Source organism: Bos indicus x Bos taurus, chromosome 24 (genome assembly GCF_003369695.1).
Source record: "Bos indicus x Bos taurus breed Angus x Brahman F1 hybrid chromosome 24, Bos_hybrid_MaternalHap_v2.0, whole genome shotgun sequence".
Taxonomy (NCBI): domain Eukaryota; kingdom Metazoa; phylum Chordata; class Mammalia; order Artiodactyla; family Bovidae; genus Bos; species Bos indicus x Bos taurus.
This window is the reverse complement of record NC_040099.1, coordinates 22,256,824-22,279,553: the sequence shown is the minus strand read 5'-3', so window position 1 is coordinate 22,279,553 and position 22,730 is coordinate 22,256,824. Positions and strand designations below refer to the sequence as shown.

General features: G+C 42.9%; 1 protein-coding gene across 2 annotated transcripts in view; it reads left to right on the top strand.

Annotated features, from left to right (window-relative positions):
• Positions 1-19,037: 19,037 nt before the first annotated feature.
• The window catches only part of MAPRE2 (microtubule associated protein RP/EB family member 2), a 187,406-nt gene continuing 183,713 nt past the window's right edge, over positions 19,038-22,730 (top strand). Inside the window, exon 1 of one of the 2 annotated variants that reach the window (XM_027526207.1) lies at positions 19,038-19,120. Coding sequence is in view for 1 of the 2 variants with exons in the window: in XM_027526206.1 (XP_027382007.1) it covers positions 20,634-20,657 (24 nt within the window). In the remaining variant the exon portion in view is untranslated. Of the gene's footprint in view, positions 19,121-20,178; positions 20,658-22,730 lie in introns of those variants that run through there. The other variant, XM_027526206.1, reaches the window with a different exon arrangement.

The window sequence follows — 22,730 nt, the reverse complement described above, 5'->3', positions numbered from 1 at the left end:
ATATATTGGTTGATGCAATTTTCTCCAGCATTTGGAAGATTCAAAGGTAACAGTAATTAAGAATGATGAAATTGGCTTCTTGTTGTTAAGTGCAATTGAAACTCTAAAGGAAGAAAATGACAAACAGACTCATGCTCCTACCAACTCAGCTGCTATATTCCTTTGCCTGAGGGCACTCTTGACCACTGAAGCCATTTTGCCCTTGTGTGCAGTAGGCTGAAAGTGCTGGGAATTAATGACCCCCAGGAACAGCATTCAATCCATGAGCAACAGGAATTGGTGTATAAATAGCCCAGCTCCCTCACCCTTGGGAGATATGACTCTGAGATCCCTGTTCTACAGTGGCTCCCAGAGTTTCCTCACTGGCATTAAATTCCAGTGGCTAACAGTGATAACTGGATGATAATACACTCCTTGATATTTAACTTCCTTCCGTGTCTCACTTCCCAGTTTTCTTTACATTCTACTTAAACTCCACTCCTGCGACTTTCCTGGTGGTCCAGTGGTTAAGAATCTGCCTTTCAATCCAGGCAACTCAGGTTTGATCCCTGGTTGGTGAACAAAGATCCCACATGTTCAGTTCAGTTCAGTCGTTCAATCGTGTCCGACTGTTTGCGACTCCATGAATTGCAGCACGCCAGGCCTCCCTGTCCATCACCAACTCCCAGAGTTCACTCAGACTCACGTCCGTCGAGTCGGTGATGCCATCCAGCCTTCTCATCCTCTGTCGTCCCCTTCTCCTCCTGCCCCCAATCCCTCCCAGCATCAGAGTCTTTTCCAATGAGTCAACTCTTCACGTGAGGTGGCCAAAGTACTGGAGTTTCAGCTTTAGCATCATTCCTTCCAAAGAAATCCCAGGGCTGATCTCCTTCAGAATGGACTGGTTGGATCTCCTTGCAGTCCAAGGGACTCTCAAGAGTCTTCTTCAACACCATAGTTCAAAAGCATCAATTCTTCGGTGCTCAGCCTTCTTCACAGTCCATCTCTCCCATCCATACATGACCACAGGAAAAACCATAGCCTTGACTAGACGAACCTTTGTTGGCAAAATAATGTCTCTGCTTTTGAATGTGCTATCTAGGTTGGTCATAACTTTCCTTCCAAGGAGTAAGTGTCTTTTAATTTCATGGCTGCAGTCATGTTACCGGGCAGCTAAGGCAGAGCACGGCAACTGGAGAGGAGCCCACGTGCTGCAACGAAAGATCCCATGTATTGCAACTAAGACCCAACACAGCCAAATAAGTTAATTAATTAATTAAAAAGAAAACTCTAGTCCTGTCTCAGGGTCTGCTTTGGAGGACACACTCCCCTCAACCCAGGAAAAACTTAAAGGAGAAAAGTGAAAAAGTAAACCAAATATATAATATTCTCATGTTTAATGTTAGAAAAAACGTACACATAATTGGCATTGAGTATAGTAATAGAGAATAAAAGATCCATCAGATGAATCTTGTGATTCCTATTTTAAATATGTAGTTAGGTAATTCATTTAGACTTGTGATTTTAAGTGGAAATATATAAAAGAATTGTGGACTTAATAACATTCAGAATAAGTGGTATATTTAGAATCCTAATGTTTCTAAATAAAATTTAATAGATTATGAGAGTAATTTAAATGCCTGGGAAGGTGTTTGTTCTGATAATGTAATTGCTTTTAAACAATCAAATATGTCAAGTTTATATATAGTCCTTAAAATTAATTTTTTAAATAGATTATAAACAGAATAATTATAAGTTTAATTTTTAAATGAAGGAAAGAACTAGAATTTGGATTTGTAACTTTCACAAATTGAATATTAATTTTTAAAAATAAAAAAAAAGTATAAATTGTCTTGCTTTCAAGGACAACCAAAAGACTCAACCCTTTCAGGAGTGGGATGCAGTGAACTCTTGTTTATAACCACTAAGGACTTTGTATCTTTATTTTAGGACTTTGTATCTTAAAAGGGGTCAGTCTAGAAACCCCACTGCCCTTAATTACAAGTTCTTTCTCAATGATTTGCATTTTCAACCCTTTCACTGTCTTGTCTGAATTGCCTCTATCTACTGCCTGATTCTTTTTGGAATTATTTTCATAGTCTTTCTCTCAGGATCACAATCTCAGAGATAGTCAAAGGAACTCCAAGAGAATTTTGCAACTATGATCCACAGTTACAAATAGCCACGCTAATGACATTCTCTGGAGAAGGCAATGGCACCACACTCCAGTACTCTTGCCTGGAAAATCCCACGGACAGAGGAGCCTGGTAGGCTGTAGTCCATGGGGTCGCTAAGAGTCGGACATGACTGAGCGACTTCACTTTCACTTTCATGCACTGGAGAAGGAAATGGCAACCCACTCCAGTGTTCTTGCCTGGAGAATCCCAGGGACGGGGGAGCCTGGTGAGCTGCTGTCTATGGGATCTCACAGAGTCGGACACGACTGAAGCGACTTAGCAGCAGCAGTAGCAGTAATGACATTCTCTGCACCTCAACCATCCATGGTTACACCATACAGGATCTTTGTATTTTCTTTGCTGCTTTTCCTCCTCCTTAAAATAATCAGAATAATGACCTTGTCTATCTCTGTTGTCCCAATTAACTGAATTTTCAGTACATGAATTGAAAGTATCAGTTCCTTTAAATAAATAAAACTGCTTTATGTTCAGGATTTGTGGTGTACGGGGGGATTTTTTTGTTTGTTTTCTTTATTTTACTTTAATCCCTACCTAAAACCTTTTCTTACCTTGTTAGATGGAACCTTCACTTCAATAAATTTCCTAGAAAGTTTACAGGCCTTTGTCCAGGTCAATAAAACAAGGTACTTCATTACCCTGTTTTTCTAGGTAGTTCTGAATAGTAATGTTTGTATTTGCTTTACATAATTGTATTCTTAAAAAAAAAAAAAGTAAAATGCTTAAACTTTTAAAAATGTTGGATACTGTTCACTGCTATTAATCAGCTAGAAATTGATGCTGAAAGTCCCCCATATCCCATCTATCTATTTCACTACCACTCTTAGATAAATGGAAGCAGCCGGCAGTCGAGAATTCCCCATCTGCCTCCCCGCAAATCCAAGCCCAAGTCCTGTGGCTGCCAACCTCATCTGGAATCTCCTTGTTGCTTGGAAATCATGTGCCTTAAACTGAGAAATTTTTCTCTCATGCTTTCCAGTTCCCCAATCTGATCCTACTCCTTAAGTCTCAGCAGATGAGCCCACTTACTTCACCAAGAAAATAAAGGCCATCCCTGGTGGGCTGCCGTCTATGGGGTCGCACAGAGTCGGACACGACTGAAGTGACTCAGCAGCAGCAGCAGCGTGTTTGCTTGCACAGACATTCAGCTGACAGGTCTTGAAGCACTAGGCAGTGTGCTAGGAAGAATATACCTGGGAGAAAAGCTGAGATGCAGTATCCGCCTTCCAGAAATGCATTGCCTAGTCAAGAGGAGGATGTGAGAAAAAATAAATGTTAAAAAGATAGTAACTATAGCTGACTGAGATGAGACTGTAATTCACAAGATCAGCAGTTTTGTAAAAAGCAACTGGAAGTAAAAAAAATTAGTTACCGGGGGTTTTCCCCTGAATTCATTCTACCTACCTCCTAATTTCTAACTTAGGATCATTCTCCTATCTTCCTCCTAATCCCGTTTAGAAAATGTAAATGTAAGACACATTCCAAATCATTTTTAAAATTCAAATCAGTCTAATAAATTATAACAGTGCTTAGACCATAGTTCCTGGAATAGTTCATTATTGAATTATTTGCAACACAGTGTGAATTAGCACAAAATAAATAGGGCTTTTTAAAAAACTAGTGAATCACAATGGCCTTAGGTTACCAATGACCATTTTTAGTGACAGGAATATATATGTGAACTGAAGATGGTCGTGAATTGATAAACATAACCTTGAGCCAGGGTTCAAAAACTCTAAAATTGTGTTCTATCTTTGCTAATGACACAGACCATAACTTCATGCAATAAAACTTCATTTCAGTTCAGCCCTTTCTTTCTAGTCCAGTGGAAATCCACTTCTACCACTAACTACCCTGTGACAGCGTGCAAGTCTCTTGAATACGAAAAGGATCACAACACCCTGCCTAACTCATGAAATATTATGGGACTCATATCACATAATAGATTCAAAAGCATGTTTGAAAGTGTTTTTTCAATTCTACATAGAGGAAATGTATTATATTATTATTATTATTACTCATGTGTGCAAGAGCCTAGAATAGTTTAATTAGAGGGGACTGATTTTGAAACTAAAATATTAAAAAAAAAAAGATAGAGCCCAAGAAAAAGAAAAATAGACATTGAAATGTCATCTAATTATTGCTAGGCCATTCCATGCAGTGATCTACAGATTCTTTGTAAGGAAAAGATTTGCTCTCATTTCCAAAATGGGGAACTAAGTGTTCTATATCAGTCTGGTTTATATTCGTTTTAAGCAATACAACAAAATCAGGCTCTAGTTTTTAATTTCTTCTTGAACCATTCCAAAAATACAGAGACATCCAGGTCACCATATAGTAATAATACGAGTATCAGCCATACTCTTCCAAATATCCTAAGCATTTACATTCCATTTTCTTTAAAAATAACTTCCATCAAACATGAAACATCACATTTTCATCAAGTCTAAATCATTATTGAGTATAAAATACACCATTTTTAATATACACTACAAAAAAAGTTTTTACTAAACTATGACCTGCCATAACACCTTCCAATTCCAGAGATTTTAAAATGAAAAAAAAAAGTTTGTCTTAGAATCAATGGATATAATCAACAGTCTTATTATAAAAGAAATCCATATTTGTTGAAAAATTGCAAAAGGCTGTGTATTAGCAGACTGTGGTTGCAAGGAACAGAAAAACTAGATTAAATAAGAGTTTGCATAATGGGAAATCCAAAGAAAGGACAGAGGTTAGGGTTGGTTTAACCAGGGTCTGAAGTCTGTCTCAAGGGCAGTTTCTTTCCACCCCTCTGATCTGCCTTCCACAGTGTTATCCTTTCCGAAACAAGCTTCTTTGATGGTATGGGTTTCAGGTGGCTCATCTGCACCCCACTCTACACTGGAGGCAGGGCTTCTATTCTGGCACTCCAAGCAAGAATTCTAAAATTAACCTGTACTGCTGAGACCATCTCAGTCACCTCACCTCCCCTGAGCTGTAACTGTTACTGGGAAAGTGCAAATATACATGAAAAGTACCCAGACAGCATGGGGAAGGGAGAAATACCCAACCAGAAAATCTGCCTATTACCAAGGAAAAAAAAAAAAAAAACGAAGAAGAAGCAGGGGAATTTCTTGAAAGCTGTAATGGTTAGTTTTATGTGTCAACTTGGCTCTGATGCCCAGTTGCTCAGCCAAACCCTAGTCTAGATGCTGCTGTGAGGGTATTTTTAAGATGTGACTAAAGTAGATTACCCTCCATAATATGAGTGAGCCTCAGAAATGACTGAGGTTTTCCAAAGGAAAGGAATTTCCAAACATCAACTTTACCTGTGTCTTCAGCCTCCTGGCTTCCCCTACACATTTTGGACTTGCCAGATCCTATAATTATGCTGCAATTATGGGAGCCAATTCCTCAATCTCTCTCTCTGCCCCACCCCACCCCGCCCACGCAGGAATACCATTTAAAAATATTTTCTCCAACTTTATTTTTTACTTTTCCTTGCATAGAAACGTATGGAAACATTTTACTCAAACGACATCATACTGGATGTATCAAGTTCTGAATCTTGCTTTTGTCACTTTATTTGTCAAAATGGTCATTTTTCCATGTCCTTAAATATGTTAATGTGACTTTTCTTAGCAGTTACCAAATAATCCATCATGTAACTAAACTATAATCTATTTAAGCTGTATGATTGTCTCTGGGATTTTTAATGATTTCATTTTATTCTTTAAATACACAGACTTCCCTTCTGATGTGCAAAACCAGCTAGGAGCCACCTCTGGAATCTGAGGCCTTCAGAGGTCAGGAGCAAAAGCGTTACACTTGGCAGGAATACACCTCTCTCCTGACTCATCAAGTTTTGTAAATTAAATATATACAGTTTTTTGTATGTCAGTGAAAAGTGTTTCAATTGGGGCCAGCAAGAGCTTGTTATGAATAAAGAGTGTGTTGCCAGTTCAGCCTTTAGCCAGAGTGATTGTGTGTGCTCAGTCACTTCAGTCGTGCCCGACTCTTTGCAACCCCATGGACTGTAGCTCGTCAGGCTCCTCTACCCATGGAATTCTCCAGGCAAGAATACTGGAGTGGGTTACCATTCCCTCCTCCAGGGGATCTTCCCAACCAAGGGATTGAACCAGGGATTGAAACCCATGTCTCTTTCATCTGCTGCATTTGCAGGTGGATTTTTTTTTACCACTAGCACCACCAGGGAAGCCCAGAGTGATTCCGACCTGGCATCAAAAAATGCCACTTCCAGAGATTACCAGGAACATCTGCACCCACCTTGAAGCTCTTAGGGGCAATGATGTGGACCCCTGGTCCCTGCCTCTAAGTCCTCATCACGGTTAAGGGCATGCATTTGTTTTCAAGTAACATAGCAATATTTGTGACTTAATTTGTTTCTTCTTGCAAGATCCTCATAAGAATGAAAAAACAACAAAGAAAATAAGGGGAGGAAGAGGAGTTATGAATGGGCCAGTATGGAATCTCAGTAAGAACATATTCTGTATCATATACTTACTCATTCACACTCCTAATTATGAGGGAAAGCTGAACGTGTGCTCATGAGCGGCGAACAGAATGGACATTCTTGGAGAACAAAGGAACGCATGGCCGCCTGGCAGACAGCGCCAGCATTTCTCCGAAGCACAATTGACTGGGGAGTTTCTGGGCCTGACTCCCCCTCCACCACACACTTCACTCTCCATCCATTTCCCTCCTTGACAGAGGGCCTGGTCCAAGTCCCCAGGGCCAATATACAGCTCCCAGCAGCTGGATTCCTCTGAAACAGTTAAGTGGCATTTTTTTCCAATTACTCTTCTCCGACTTTAGATGGAGGGCAAAAACCATTTTGTGAAATGGTCAGAGTAATGACAACAATTAATTTGTGGCTGTGGTTAAGTGCAGTTTTAGCAAGGCTTTGAACTGTAGCGTATGCTGATAGAGTCTCTTTAAGAAACTGCTTTCTAGCTCTCCTGTTCTATTATTTCAATACATTTTATGGATTTCCTTCTAATTGATTTACTTATTTGCCGTATTCTAGAGATAGCTATTGTGTTTGTATGGTGGGTTTTACTTTTAAGACTATAATTAACCCTCCTACCTAAATATTGAGCCTGGAGACTCATGTAAAATATGAGATCTTTAGTATATCTGTCAGCTGACAGAAGATTCAAAAATACTCTCCTAGATGCTGAAAGATTAAAATTGTTGTATGTATGAAAAGTAATATAAGCTTAAGCTGAGTTTTTAAAAATATAAATGGAGGGCTTCCCTGGTGGCCCAGTGATTAAGAGTCCACCTGCCAATACAGGCAACACCAGTTTGATTCCTGGTCCAGGAAGATCCCACATGCCACAGAGCAAAACCCAGCCCCACATCTACAGAAGCCCGAGAGCTTTAGAGCCTTCAGTCCACAAGAGAAGCCACTGCAATGAGAAGCCCACACACTACAACTAGGGAAAGCCCACATGCAGCAACAAAGACCCAGCACAGCCAAAAATAAATAAGTAAATATTTTTAAAATAAATAATAAGTGGAGTGGTTACATTACAGATAAATAATACAGTACGATAAAGATGGGTGAAGGCAATGGCACCCCACTCCAGTACTCTTGCCTGGAAAATCCCATGGACGGAGGAGCCTGGTGGGCTGCAGTCTGTGGGGTCGCTAAGAGTCGGACCTGACTGAGCGACTTCGCTTTCACTTTTCACTTTCATGCACTGGAGAAGGAAATGGCAACCCACTCCAGTGTTCTTGCCTGGAGAATCCCAGGGACGGGGGAGCCTGGTGGGCTGCCGTCTATGGGGTCGCGCAGAGTCAGACACGACTGAAGCGACTTAGCAGCAGCAAAGAAGATTTAGATTTTTTTTAAGGAAGGGAAATAATTCGAATCAACAGATATCTATGAATCTATTCTGTTCCTTTATTTATTTATATGTTCATTCATTCAAAAATATTTATTTATCATCCATCATATCCCAGACACAGTTCAATATGTTGTACATACATAGAACAGTAAACAGACAAAAATTCTTGCCCTCATGGGGCCTCCATTCTAGTGAAGAGAGACATGTTCCTGGATTTAAATAAATTCCAATTTGATGAAGAAGAGATTATATAAGCACTTGAGATGTTAAATAATGAAAATGCTACAAAACCACAATGTAAGAAAATTTGCATTTTAAATAAATGCTCATTTGCCATTATTTAATTACAGAATCTTATTTATGAGGTTGAAATATAATTGTATGACATTTGAAAATTAAAGTGGTCAATTATCCACAGATTCTTAATAAGTATAAGGTAAGGAACTGGAGGAAATGTCATCGTATGGAAGGCATCCTCATAACCTAGCAAGAACATGCTTTGACAGTTTGATCAAGATGACACAGAACATCATGCCAAAGTTTCACAATGTTCAAGATTCCTGAAGAAAGGACATATGCACTGTAGAATTGGATAACATTCACAATTTCTACAGTATAATGAAAGAAAAGAATAGCTGGCTTGAGCAACATGGTTTTGGATGTGAAAAGACAGAATCTGGTACAGACTAAAGGGAAATCAAGATGGTAGAGTAGGAAAGCTGGAGCTCAGGTTCCACCACAAAAATAAAATGGGTATAAGATAGAGTGCCTGTCTTACAATAAACTACAACCTCAATAACATTTCAGAAGTAACAAAATAGTAAAAAGAGTAAACACGGAAATTCAGCAAAGGAAGTATACTTTTAAAGAGATTAAGTAGAATGCAGAACTAGCCTAAATGTCAAATTTAAATTCTAAGACTGTCTGTTCAGTGATGACATCTTACCTATATGCAATGGTATGCTGATTCTTAATCATTTTCATTTCATTATAAATAATTATGTGTTAAGCTGTTATGTTGCTTTGTCTCTAGGTGAAGGAATATTTTTAAGACCAGCAGCAATAGCAAGGGCTATAGATTCAGAAATTAAAGGTACTCTAAAATCTATATAACCTTTCCTGAGCTTCAGAACTATATTTAAAACCCCCACTGGTCATCTTCCAGGAATCCCTTGGGCACCTCTGACTTAATATGTCCTAAACTGAACTCTGTATCTTGTTCAATATCCCATTTCTTCATCTCAAGTAACAATTCCATGATCCACTCAGACTAGCAAGCTACGAACTTGGGAATATCTCTCTCCAACACTCTCTCTCTGTCTCTCTCTCTCTCTCTCTCTCACACACACACACACACACACACACTTTTACCAAATACCACATGCTTTGGTGAGCTCTCCATCACCATCATCTTTCTTCTTGATCATCAGTTTTCCTCTGGATCACAACACTAGCTTTCTGCTTGATCTTCTGGACACTGGTCTCTCATTCACCATTCCATGCTGTTGCCCAAGTCATTTTCCTAAGAACAAACCTGAGCATAGTCACCTTTTATTTTTTTTAGATATTTTTGGCTGTGTCACACATCATGTGGTATCTTAGTTCCCTGTCCAGGGGTCGAACCTACACCCCCCTACCCCGAATTGAAAGTGTGGAGTCTTAACCACATGGCCACCAGGGAAGTACCCATAGGCACTTTTTGCTCTAAAACCTTTATTGCCTGCCCATTCCTACAAGTAAAACATTTCTTATTGCACATATTTATTTGTAAGTAATAAATGGTATGGACCTAACAGAAGCAGAAGATATTAAGAAGAGATGGCAAGAATACACAGAAGAACTGTTCAAAAAAGAGCTTCACGACCCAGATAATCACGATGGTGTGATCACTGACCTAGAGCCAGACATCCTGGAATGTGAAGTCAAGTGGGTCTCAGAAAGCATCACTACGAACAAAGCTAGTGGAGGTGATGGAATTCCAATTGAGCTATTCCAAATCCTGAAAGATGATGCTGTGAAAGTGCTGCACTCAATATGCCAGCAAATTTGGAAAACTCAGCAGTGGCCACAGGACTGGAAAAGGTCAGTTTTCATTCCAATCCCAAAGAAAGGCAATGCCAAAGAATGCTCAAACTACCGCACAATTGCACTCATCTCACACGCTAGTAAAGTAATACTCAAAATTCTCCAAGCCAGGCTTCAGCAATATGTGAACCGTGAACTTCCTGATGTTCAAGCTGGTTTTAGAAAAGGCAGAGGAACCAGAGATCAAATTGCCAACATCCGCTGGACCATAGAAAAAGCAAGAGAGTTCCAGAAAAACATCTATTTCTGCTTTATTGACTATGCCAAAGCCTTTGACTGTGTGGATCACAATAAACTGTGGAAAATTCTGAAAGAGATGGGAATACCAGACCACCTGATCTGCCTCTTGAGAAATCTGTCTGCAGGTCAGGAAGCAACAGTTAGAACTGGACATGGAACAACAGACTGGTTCCAAATAGAAAAAGGAGTTCATCAAGGCTGTATATTGTCACCCTGCTTATTTAACTTATGTGCAGAGTACATCATGAGAAACGCTGGACTGGAAGAAACACAAGCTGGAATCAAGATTGCCGGGAGAAACATCAATAACCTCAGATATGCAGATGATACCACCCTTATGGCAGAAAGAGAAGAGGAACTCAAAAGCCTCTTGATGAAAGTGAAAGTGGAGAGAGAAAAAGTTGGCTTAAAGCTCAACATTCAGAAAACGAAGATCATGGCATCTGGTCCCACCACTTCATGGGAAATAGATGGGGAAACAGTGGAAACAGTGGCTGACTTTATTTTTGGGGGCTCCAAAATCACTGCAGATGGTGACTACAGCCATGAAATTAAAAGACGCTTACTCCTTGGAAGGAAAGTTATGACCAACCTAGATAGCATATTCAAAAGCAGAGACATTACTTTGCCAACAAAGGTTCGTCTAGTCAAGGCTATGGTTTTTCCTGTGGTCATGTATGGAGGTGAGAGTTGGACTGTGAAGAAGGCTGAGCGCCGAAGAATTGATGCTTTTGAACTGTGGTGTTGGAGAAGAGTCTTGAGAGTCCCTTGGACTGCAAGGAGATTCAACCAGTCCATTCTGAAGGAGACCAGCCCTGGGATTTCTTTGGAAGGAATGATACTAAAGCTGAAACTCCAGTACTTTGGCCACCTCATGCAAAGAGTTGACTCATTGGAAAAGACTCTGATGCTGGGAGGGATTGGGGGCAAGAGGAGAAGGGGACCACAGAGGATGAGATGGCTGGATGACATCACTGACTCAATGGATGCGAGTCTTGGGTGAACCCCAGGAGTTGGTGTTGGACAGGGAGGCCTGGCATGCTGCGATTCATGGGGTCGCAAAGAGTCGGACATGACTGAGTGACTGATCTGATCTGATCTTATCTGAAGATGTTATTTAGTGAGGGTAATGTGGTTGAATATGTTTCATAATTTCTATAATGTTTTATCACTTTGTGATAAAGTGATAAAGCAACTTAAAATCTGGTTCTAAGTATACTTCATTTCAATGTTTACTTTGATGGCTGTCAGAGCTGCCATATATCTTTCACAAAGAGCCCCATATATAAATGGAGGAAGTGTATCATTGGGTGAGCTTCTGAGATTATGATACTCATTTTTCAAAATCATCTACCAATTTGCAAGGACTTCGGTGAGAATTCACTAATGCTTGTGTTACTCATGTTATCTTCAATCTTTTTAAGTCATTTATCCATTCCATGAAGGTGGATTCTTTACCAACTGAGCTACCAGGGAAGCCCACTAAATCAGTTAAGTTAGATAATATACATAAATCCACTTAACCAAGCACACATAAAATGCTAATCAATTGCAGTTGCTTTCAGAGTTAGGAAGGAGTGTAGGGACATCCATCTAAGATTGTGGATCTCAACCCTTCACTCAGTATTCTTTGCACCTGATAAGTCCCTCTGTCTGTCTGACATTATAAACATGCAAGGACACCATGTTAACCCATATGTTACTGAGTCCTTTCTCGTATTTTCAGATAGATACACAAGTTTTCATACTTCCTTCCCACACTTAGGTGTATCAGCTCACATAACCCATCTCAGCTGGGCACCCCAGGCCTTTCCTAGTCTACCCACCAATGTCACCCTTTCACACACCCTGGCCTTCAGCCACATTGAACTACTGAAGCTATCATCATTCTGTGATCGATCTCTGATCAGATCTTTGCTTTCACATTCCATCTCTGCAATACTCTGTCCACACACTCTGCCTTAACCCCAAGCATCCTCACCTGGTGCTCTCTTCTTCATTCTTCAGGACACACCCCAGATGTAAGCCCTTCTCTGATATTCCTCCTCACAGTCCAGTCTTCTCTTAGCATTCTATTCATACCTTTAATACTCCTCAACCCAGACTATGCATACTCCATGTTTCCCTAGACAGCAAGTCCCTTGAGACTTACAGTAGACCATTCGGGTAACCACAGGCAACTAAATCAAAGACTGCCCAGTAAAAGGCATCTCAAAACTGTTTGTTGGATAAATTACAACTTAGCGAAATTTAAGCAATTTTAAAATTAGAAAAGCCAAAGAAGAGAAAATCTCTTTTGAAGAATCGAAAACCATAGAAAGAAGATTCTGAGAAGACACAAGGAATTGGTTGCCTATTATTCTCATGCTGGTTGACCAACTCATAGACAGGACATGGGAGAATCAAAACAAAAATACAATCAGCAAGATAGTCTTTAATAAATCAAAACTAACTTTCAAATCAACAAAAATCAGCTGCATTGTCTTCCAAGGGATCCCAAAGTGATGACTCCACTGGTCCCCAGAAGTTCTATGGAGTTGTCATAGAAAATTAAACAGATTTCATTTCTTGGCCTCAGATTTTATCCTTTAAGAGATCGTGTGTGTGTGTGTGTGTGTGTGTGTGTGCTCAGTCGCTGTGTTGCGTCTGACTCTGCGGCCCTATGGACCATAGCCCGCCACACTCTTCTGTCCACGGGATGCTCCACACAAGAATATTGGAGTGAATTGCCATTTCCTCCTCCAGGGCATCTTTACCACCTAGGGATCAAACCCACAAGTCTTGCCTCTCCTGCATTAGCAGGAGGATTCTTTACCTCTAGCGCCACCTGGGAAGCCCTAAAAGATCATCAGTAATCAACAGAGTAATTATATCTGCTGCTGTCAAACTGTGCTGTGATAAAGTACTAATAACAGTTGATTCTTCTGCAGTTGTTCTATATCTGCTCTAATTTGTTCTAAGCAGCATATAGAAATTTATACGGTCCAACTTATTTCTTTGTGTATGAGGTTTTTTCAGTGTGGTATAAAGAGACACCTCTACTCCACAATGGCTTTGCATGAGCCAAGGTAACATTTTGTTCCTTTTGATGTACATTAAACATTAGTCTAGGGACCTCCCTGGTGGTCCAGGTGTTAAGACTCTGAGCTTCCACTGCAGGGGGCATGGGTTCGATCCCTGGTTGGTGGACCTAAGACCCTACATGTTGCACGGTGAAGCCAAAACTAAATAAATAAATAAATAAAATTTTAAGAAAAAACATAGCTTATGATGTATACAACTATATATATTATATAATAAGCATATTTTCTCTCTGCCATTCTGTAGTATCTTAAGGCGGCAGCAGTTTTTGCTAGCAGACATAGCTAGAAAATAGGACTTGGGTTAGTCATTTAAGTCCTTTACTTTCATATATAAATAATGATACTTTATAGCTAACTCACAAATATTTACTCATAAGAGCTCAAACAATGCTTTGAAGGTAATATTGGTTTTTATTTCAACATTTACGCTGTATCTAGACACTAGAGTCTTCACAAGGCAGTGATCCCTGTGAAGCACTTTTACTGCTCATCTCGGTAAATGCTTTTATATCTTGGTAATGAACATGCCCATCTCCGTTTTACATGCCATCGCTGAAACATGTATAACTAGTTTACTGCAGCATATCTCTTGAAGTTATGATATATACGTAAAGCAGTATACAGCGTAGCGAGGACTCAGAGCTAACAATAAGATAAAATGAAAAGCATTTGAGAAAACAATTTAAAATATTAATTGATAAACTCTGTCCATTTTAATCTTCCACTTTAGATATTTGTGGAAATGTATGATTGAAGCTTTCAAAATATACCTTTAGGAAGACACCAGTGTTATATAAAAATATTTATTTGGAGACAGCTTTATGAGAGGTTTAAAAAGGGATATCACTGATGGATGTAGATAGAGACAATATAAAATTGTTGTGATTCAGTGCCCAACAACATATTACAATATCCTATGTCTATATTGTGGAGAAGGCAATGGCACCCCACTCCAGTACTCTTGCCTGGAAACTCCCATTGGAGGAGCCTGGTAGGCGCCAGTCCATGGCGTCGCTAAGAGTCAGGCATGACTGAGCGACTTCACTTTCACTTTTCACTTTCATGCATTGGAGAAGGAAATGGCAACCCACTCCAATATTCTTGCCTGGAGAATCCCAGGGACAGAGGAGCCTAGTGGGCTGCCGTCTATGGGGTCACACAGAGTCGGACACGACTGAAGTGACTTAGCAGCAGCAGCAGCAGCATATCTGTATTGCATTTTAGATCCTACAGCATTCATCCATGCCTTATCTTTTTTAAGAACATGACGTGTTGGGAGATGTAGGAGGTAGGTTTAGTTGATGGAATTTCTGCTCTGTAGAGAAAGAAGCCCGAAAGCTTATCAAAAGCTATGATTTTATTTTTTCACATTGATGAGTGATTTTTTCCCCCTTGCATATGGACTGATTTTTACCATCAGGGCTACATTTCAACATTCCCTTGAAGATAAAAACATTATTTGTCAAAGTCTTAATTGAGTCACTCATAGGAGAAACAAGAGACAATTTGAAACTGCTAAAATATTTCCTTGAGATACATATTCATTCCTCAAGTAGAGAATAACCATTAAAGGCAACACAATTAGCAAATTTGCTTGTGTCAATGTAACCTTACTTTTAATGGCTGGTCTGTTCTCCAATGCATAATCAAAATGCGAGATATTTCCCGGCTCTTGTGTGACAGAACAGTTTGGATGATCAATGCCTGGAAAGACTGACCTTAACTAAATCATAAGGTGACCCTGGCCAGCAGAGAGAGAGAATTTCTCTACATAATATTACTGTATCATAACAGCAATAGTGATGTTTCTCCAAAGACTTCACATACAGCTGCCTCAAACTGGCGATCTATGCTCACCCTCTACTATAACTAGACTTTGCAGTTTAATCTTATCCTTAACCCTCCTATGTAGAATGGACCCCTATGGTAGATGTCATTCATGCACACCAAAATTTCTACTTTCCCATTCCTTCTGAGTACATACTCCCTAGGGTTTGTGCTCAGTGGCTTCAGTTGTGTCCGACTCTCTGTGACTCTAGGGACTGTAGCCCCACCCCACCCTCCAGGCTCCTCTGTCCATGGGATTCTCCAGGCAAGAATACTGGAGTGGGTTGCCACGCCCTCCTCCAGGGGATCTTCCCAACCCAGGATTCGAATGTGCATCTCCGGCATTGCAGGCAGATTCTTTACCCACTGAGCCACCTGAGAAGCCCACATACTCCCTGAAAGTTGGGTAACGAGCATGCCACTTCCTTTGACTGCACGAAATCATTTAAGGTTTGGTGCACAGTTTTCCATATTCTCTTCCCTTGTCGTTGTGCTCATGAAGGTGTCACAGGAATGAAGCCCATGAATGATGCGCCATCATGAGAGCTGCCCTGGACACTTTGCATTGTGCAGGGAATTAATTTTTGTTGTAGGAAGCCACTGAGACTTTAGTGCTGTTTATTACAGCAGCATAATCTAGCCCACCCTAACAGGTGCAGCCTCTGAGCCTCTCAATCCACCCTGATCACCATTTATGTAGCAGCCCACAGCTGCCTATGTGGCTGTCATACCAGTTATTGCTCAGTCACTCAGTCATGTCCGACTCTTTGTGATCCCATGGACTGCAGCATGCCAGGCTTCCCTGTCCTTCATCTCTCAGACCTTGCTCAAATTCATGTTCATTGAGTTGGTGATGCTATCTAACCATCTCATCCTCTGCTGCCCCCTTCTCCTTTTGCCTTCGATGTTTCCCAGAATCAGGGTCTTTTCCAATGAGTCAGCTCTTTGCATCAGGTGCTCAAAGTATTGGAGCTTCTGCATCAGCCCTTCCAATGAATATTCAGGGTTGATTTCCTTTAGGATTGACTGGTTTGATCTCCTTGCAGTAATCCAAGGGACTCTCAAGAGTCTCAAGAGTCATATCAATAAATTGTGTTTATACATGAGTTGGCCCCAGTCCTTGTTGAAGGAAAGTCTCACAGAAACATCTTGGAGCAGCCAGAAGGTAGCTGGAACAATCATGCTGTGAACCACACCCCAGCCACGTCCCTAAATTAGCACTGAGGGCTTTCCAACACAAATAATCATCTTGATTTATTATCAAGGAGGTATCGACTTTATGAGAGGAGAGAGGAGTTTAATTTAGAATACACTAAAACTTCTAGGTTAGTGGGAAATTTAGTGAAAATGCCTAGCAAATAATTGGTAATCCAGAAATGGAGCTTGGAAACCGGTCAAGAATGTGGGCATAGATTCAGAAGTAATCTCCACACATTTGGAAGTGGAACATAAGATAGGAATAAAATTTCCAAGGGAAATGGCAAAAAGTGAAAAAAATAAAAAGCCAAGAAAAGAGTCTCAGGAAACAATAATATTGGGAGGGGTGGCAGAGAGAGGAGAGAAGGGAAATATGAGAACTATGATGACAATACCCATTCATTTTGAGAGCTAAGAATACATATCTTCATTAATAAATTCATTTCCATCTAAATTTCAAGGTTTTTAATGAGGATTAAAAATGTACTACTCTTTAACAACCCATTTACTCTCTTGGATATTAAAATAGATTACCCATCCGACAGGCAACTGGACATTATCTGTAATGAAAAGCAAAATGATTTTTTAATTCAATACCCCAGAACTCATTTATCAAGATTTAAAGTTCTGCAGAAGAAACAGAACTTTTAAATGCATATGATTTGCTGTGCATTATAGTCATTCATTTGTTTAACAACCTATTCTGCAACTCTGGCCCATGCTAGGTGCTCTGGGTACAAAGCACAGGCTTTCAGGCAGGGTGCCTCATCCTGAGCCCACGGCACATGCCGCTCCCCTGGCTAGTACGTTGGACTTTGTGCCAACTTTGCTCCTGCAAGGATCACCCCCAGAGCTAATTAGCTAACATTTGTCAAACCCTAGGTTTGTGTGGGGGGCTTCCCTGGTGGCTCAGCGGTAGAGAATCCACCTGCCTACACAGGAGATGTAGGTTTGATCCCCGGGTCAGGAAGATTCCCTGGAGGAGGACATGCCCACCCACTCCAGTATTCTTGCCTGGAGAATCCCATGGACAGAGGAGCCTGGAGGGCTACAGACCATGGGGTCACAAAGAGTCAGACATGACTGAACATGCACGTACAGGTTTGTGTGGCAGGACTATACTAGGTACTTTAAATGGATTTTCTCATTTGATCTTCAAGATTGATTTGGATCATGGCTCTTTTACAGTTGTGAAGGCTTAAATATATTAAGGAATGTGGCTGAAATCACAAAGCAATGAACTGGTGCAGTTAGGACTGAAAATAGGCTGGTCAATGCCAAAAGGATGCTCTGAGCCTTGCTACTCAAAGTGTGGCCCTTACACCAGCAGCCCAGATGTTATCTGCCTACATGCGCTAAGTCGCTCAGTCATGTATGACTCTTTGGGACCCTATGGACTGTAGCCCGCCAGGCTCCTCTATCCATGGGATTTCCCAGGCAAGAATACTGGAGTGGGTTGCCATGCCCTTCTCCAGGGGATCTTCCTGACCCAGGGATCGAACCCACATCTCTTATGTCTCCTGCATTGGCAGACGGGTTCTTTACCACTGGCACCACTTGGTAAGCCCCTGATGTTACCTAAGAGTTTGCAAAAATACAGGAACCCAGTTCCAACTTCAGACGCATGCAATCAGAATTCGGTTTTAACAAGGCCAGGTGGTGATCCCTCTGCACATCACTTTGGGAAGCGCAGTGCAAAGTCTATGCAGACTTCACTTTAATGGATGCTGGGGATTTGGGGACAGGATTTCCCATGCGTTGCTATTTGGAGAGAACAAACGTATGTGTGTGTCCTCCAAGGGCAAAAGGAAGGATTCAGACAACACGTTCCTGCAGTTTCAGGCACTGGCCATCAGCAAGGGTGGGGACCACTTCCAAAGCGAGAGAGACCCAGCTGGGTCTTGAGGCCGGAACATTTTCTCAATTCATTTCATTAAAACTTGGTGCTGTTCCAAATGGATGCGTGCCCACATCAATAATCTGGAGTTTGCGTCCTCAGCCTGGATTCCATTTTCCAAACAGAATCCAAATATCAAGCGGCACCAACAAGCAGCAGATTTGAAACCTCAGTAGAACTTGCTATTATTGATTACACTGTTTATCATATGGTTCAGCTTAGAGTTGCCTAGTTTAATGAATAACGTCCAGGACAAAACTAGTTAGCTCCGCAGTATCCATTGTTTGCCAGGTAGGAGTATAAACCTTTGGCCTAAGAAGTAGATGCAAGGCGGCTGGCAGGCTCCCAGTTACAGGTACAGACTTCGGGGTGCGGCGTCGCCTCTTAAACCGCCCTTCGGAGCCTCGCCGGCCTCCGCCCTCTTGGGTGCGGCCCAAAGCTCTGCGCGTTTCACCCGCTGCCACTTTATTCCTTGTCACCAACTCACCCTGGCCCTAACCCGCGTGCCACCTTCCAACTGACAAACCGGCGGGTGGCCTCCGACCTGCCCGGGGCCTCTCGGGGGCGGCGGTCCCCAACTGCACCCCGCACCCCGGGAAGGGGTGGCCCAGGCCGGGGTGCCCCGGGTGGCCCCGCCGGCGGCCGCAGTGGCAGACGGCGAGTCACGTGTGGCGGTGGGGGCGGAGCGCGGCCGCCTGGGTGGGTGGAGAAAACAAAGCCCCCAGCTGTCAGTAGAGGAAGGAGGCGACAGCGCCGGAGCAGGTGAGTCAAGTGCATTTAAAGCGGTACCGCCCTGGCGCACCCCGACACCCCCAGTCCTGGCTCAGTCCTTCCCCGGCCGGGTGCTGGCCGCGCATCCTCCCGCCTCCGGGGGGCTGCAGTCCGCCCGTCGCGCAGCCTGCGGGACCCGGGGTCTCTGAGCCCGGCAAGAAGTTGTGCTGGGGTCGGCGTCGCGCCCCCTAAGTGTGCACCCGCCGCTCTCCCGCGGGCCACATCCCTCCTTCGGGGCCCCAGAGCCGCGCACCCCGGGAAAGGGGGGGTGAATCAGGGCTGCCACGCTGGCAGAGGCAAAGTGGACCGGCTCGAGGCTGAGGGCCGGGCTGGCTAGGATAGGGACACTTGGCGCTGGTGAAGGAGGGTGTCTTGGGACTACGCGCCAGAGCGCGCGGACCTCTAGGAGCCAGAGTTGGGGAGCAGGGACCGAGAACTAGGGGCGCTGGCAGGGACTGCGCGCTACGGGGCAGACCTGGAAGTGGAGCGCGCAGGGTCCCGCCCGCTGGGGATCAAACACTGGACCCCCGGCCCAGCTGCCGCCCGCCACCTCCCTGCCCCCGCCCCCAACCGGGGCTTCTCCTCCCGCGGAGACCAGCCCCATCTCTCTCCACTCCCACTCCGGCTCCCGCTGGGGTTCCCGGGCCCCCAGGATGCGGGAACTGGATGGATGCGAAAGAGACCGGGTTATTATTATGATCCCAAGAGGTTTTCTGCAAGGAGCACCCTGAGCGCAAGGCGGGGGCTACTCAGCGACTCCTCACTCTGTTTGCTTAAAAAATTCTTCAGTCCACTCTTCGAAGGGCTGGGCCGTGACCAGAAATCCCACAAAGGGCGGGCAGGGTGGGGTGGCACAGAAAGACCCTTCCCTCTGAAGCCGGAGCGCTCGGTCACGAAGACTTTCAGACCCCGAAAGGGCCAGTGGACTCAGTCACCCCCTTGAGTCACTTTGCCAGTCCCGTGCCAAGAGCCGCCCAGTGCAGACAGAAGGCCGAGCTGTAACCTCGGAGGCAGGGGAGCTGCAGCCGTTTGATCAGGAGGAGTCTTTGTCTTAACCCCCGGTCCCCTTCTGCTAGTCCTCGCCGGGTCAGCAGAGCGTAGAGTAATTAATATTCCGAGCATTAGCCGTCCCTTCACCCGGGCGCCAGCCAACGCTGCTGTCCCCTCCCTGCGGGCTTTCTCCATCACTTGCGCACGTCTTCTCCTTTTCCAAAAACATGGAACGTGGTCCAGACCCGCCAAGCAAAAGGCGGTCACTAAACACACTATAGCGCAGTCACGTAAGACCAAGGGTTAAGTGTTCAAACCTGCACCCGCCCGCCCGCGAGGAGACGGAAGAACTTTCTTGATTAGCATAGTATCTGCCCTGCGGCCTCACTGCGAGGCGGCGGTCCCGGCGAGGTGAAGCGTGCAGTCGCGTCTCGATTGAGGTTTGACTCAGCAGTACCAGCTTCTAATCCGAAGGACCCGAGCCTTCCAGCTTTGCCGAACAAGACACTGTGGAATGAAACAGAACAAAGATCAAAAGGTAACAGAAAGAATAACAGCGTTTGAGATACTTCGGGGAAGCGCCAAATTTAGCTAAGTTTTTAGCAAGGAAAGGAGCGGGGAGGGGGTCGTCTAGCCAGCGTCCCTTCTGAAAATGCTCCTTGGTTTGCCAGCCTTCTTTGCTGCCAAATTGAGATACCGGTTAGGGGCTGTTAGTAGATCACCAAGATAGGAGGTTTGGGGAGCCCAGCCGGTGGTCGTTGGGAAAGCGTAACTGACAGGTTTCACTTGCATAGGAAGAGCAATGCTCCCAAAATTTGCGCTTGAGGAGCTCGAAAAATCCTCATGTAAGTTATCTCATCCTAACCCACTTGAATTAGGCAAGTTTGGAGATGACAGCAAGGCATCGGTTTGGGGTTTGTTGATGTGGGGGGTGTGTGTATGTGTGTCCACATGTGTTTATCTCCAAGTGATTTCATTGTGCAGCCAAACCTGAGAACCAGTGAGGCAAGGGCAGAGTTCAGTGATCTGGCAGCTGGTAGCTGCCAGACAAGATAGGAGTTTAACTACCTGGGTGGGAGAAACCAAGCTGAAACTGGGGGGCTAGTGACAAGGAGGGGGGCAGTCTGTCATCTGGCGGCTTGGCTAGCGTTGGTACCTGCCACATCATTTTTCACCCTCTTAGCCCAGAGTCTGGTTCTTACTGGAAAGATTGAAGTTCACTGTCGGTGCCTGGTTTGTGCACGGTTGTTAAGGATACGGTAGAAACTTCATTCCAGCATGATTCACGTGTAGCAGGCAGTGGGAAAACCCAGCAGAAACTAACTCGGAGCAGCTTCGTGAGTCAGCAGGCTGTACTCCAAGGCGGAGCCCAGAGTAGGAAGTAGTTACATCCAGTAGCTTATTGACACGCACTATTCCACTCCTTCGAAAGCTCATTTGAATGTCTGATCAGGATCTGTCTGCTTGTACCAGGATCTCGCTTTTCCATCACCTTGTTCCACCTGCTTCCTATAATGCCGTCTTCTGTTAGAAGAGGAAACATATAGCCAACTAGATAGAAGTCTTGTAATTTCCTTGGTGGGAGGCATAAAAAAAAAAAGTTGGCAAAGTGGTTTGGGTTATTTCAATTATGCAAAACAGAGAGGATGAATTTGCAGTACATACATTTTGAATAAAAAAAAAATCAAATAACTGATGACACATTCAGGGGTAAATTAAAGGGTCTGTTTAAATAGAAATGATTACATCTAACATTTTATGTCATGTTAGATTATGTTAGATTTTATGTTACTATCCAAAAGTTTCTTGTTTTAAAAAAATCATCCTCAAGGCATGATCCTAGTAAGACAGCCTATTTAAAGATGTACACAGTTTGTGAAATACTTATTTTTATTACTATTAACTTCAATTTTTATACCTCTCTTTTCCTCATTATTCTTTATATCATATCATCATAACTCTCTTGCCTAAATGCTTTCTTCCCCATTCTCAGCTTCTTTATGGGGGAACAACCATGCCTAGCATATAGCAAGCATTCAATATCATCAGCTATTGAACTTTTTTTGACCCTATGTACCCTGCTTGGTATTCTATTAACTGGAAGGGGCCTTTAATGTCTACAACTCCTATAGCACAGAACACAGACCTTTTGTAAATATTCATACTGAACATTATCAGAATGTGCGGAAGATATTTTTAAGCAAAGCATCCTGAGTACATTCATTTTTATTTTTTTTCCAAGACAGATATTCTGGATATGTAGGAGCCAAAGTTCTGTTACGGTTCTTAAGAACCTTAAGATGGTAGCGCTTTGTTCACTTACATCTTTATATAAAGCAATTTCACATCAGGACTTCCCTAGTGATCCAGTGGTTAAGACTGTGCTTCCACTACAGGGGGCATGAGTTTGATCCCTGGTCAAGGAACTAAGATCCCTCATGCCCCATGGTGTGGCCAAAAACTGAAAGTAAAATTAGTGTCCTGAGTATAATAATTGTCCTGTTACTTAACTATACTCTCATGGATCAAAGATTCACTTCACAAAAATTTCACTCTCTACCACTTATTATCAGAAACACACACACACACACACACACACACACACACATTT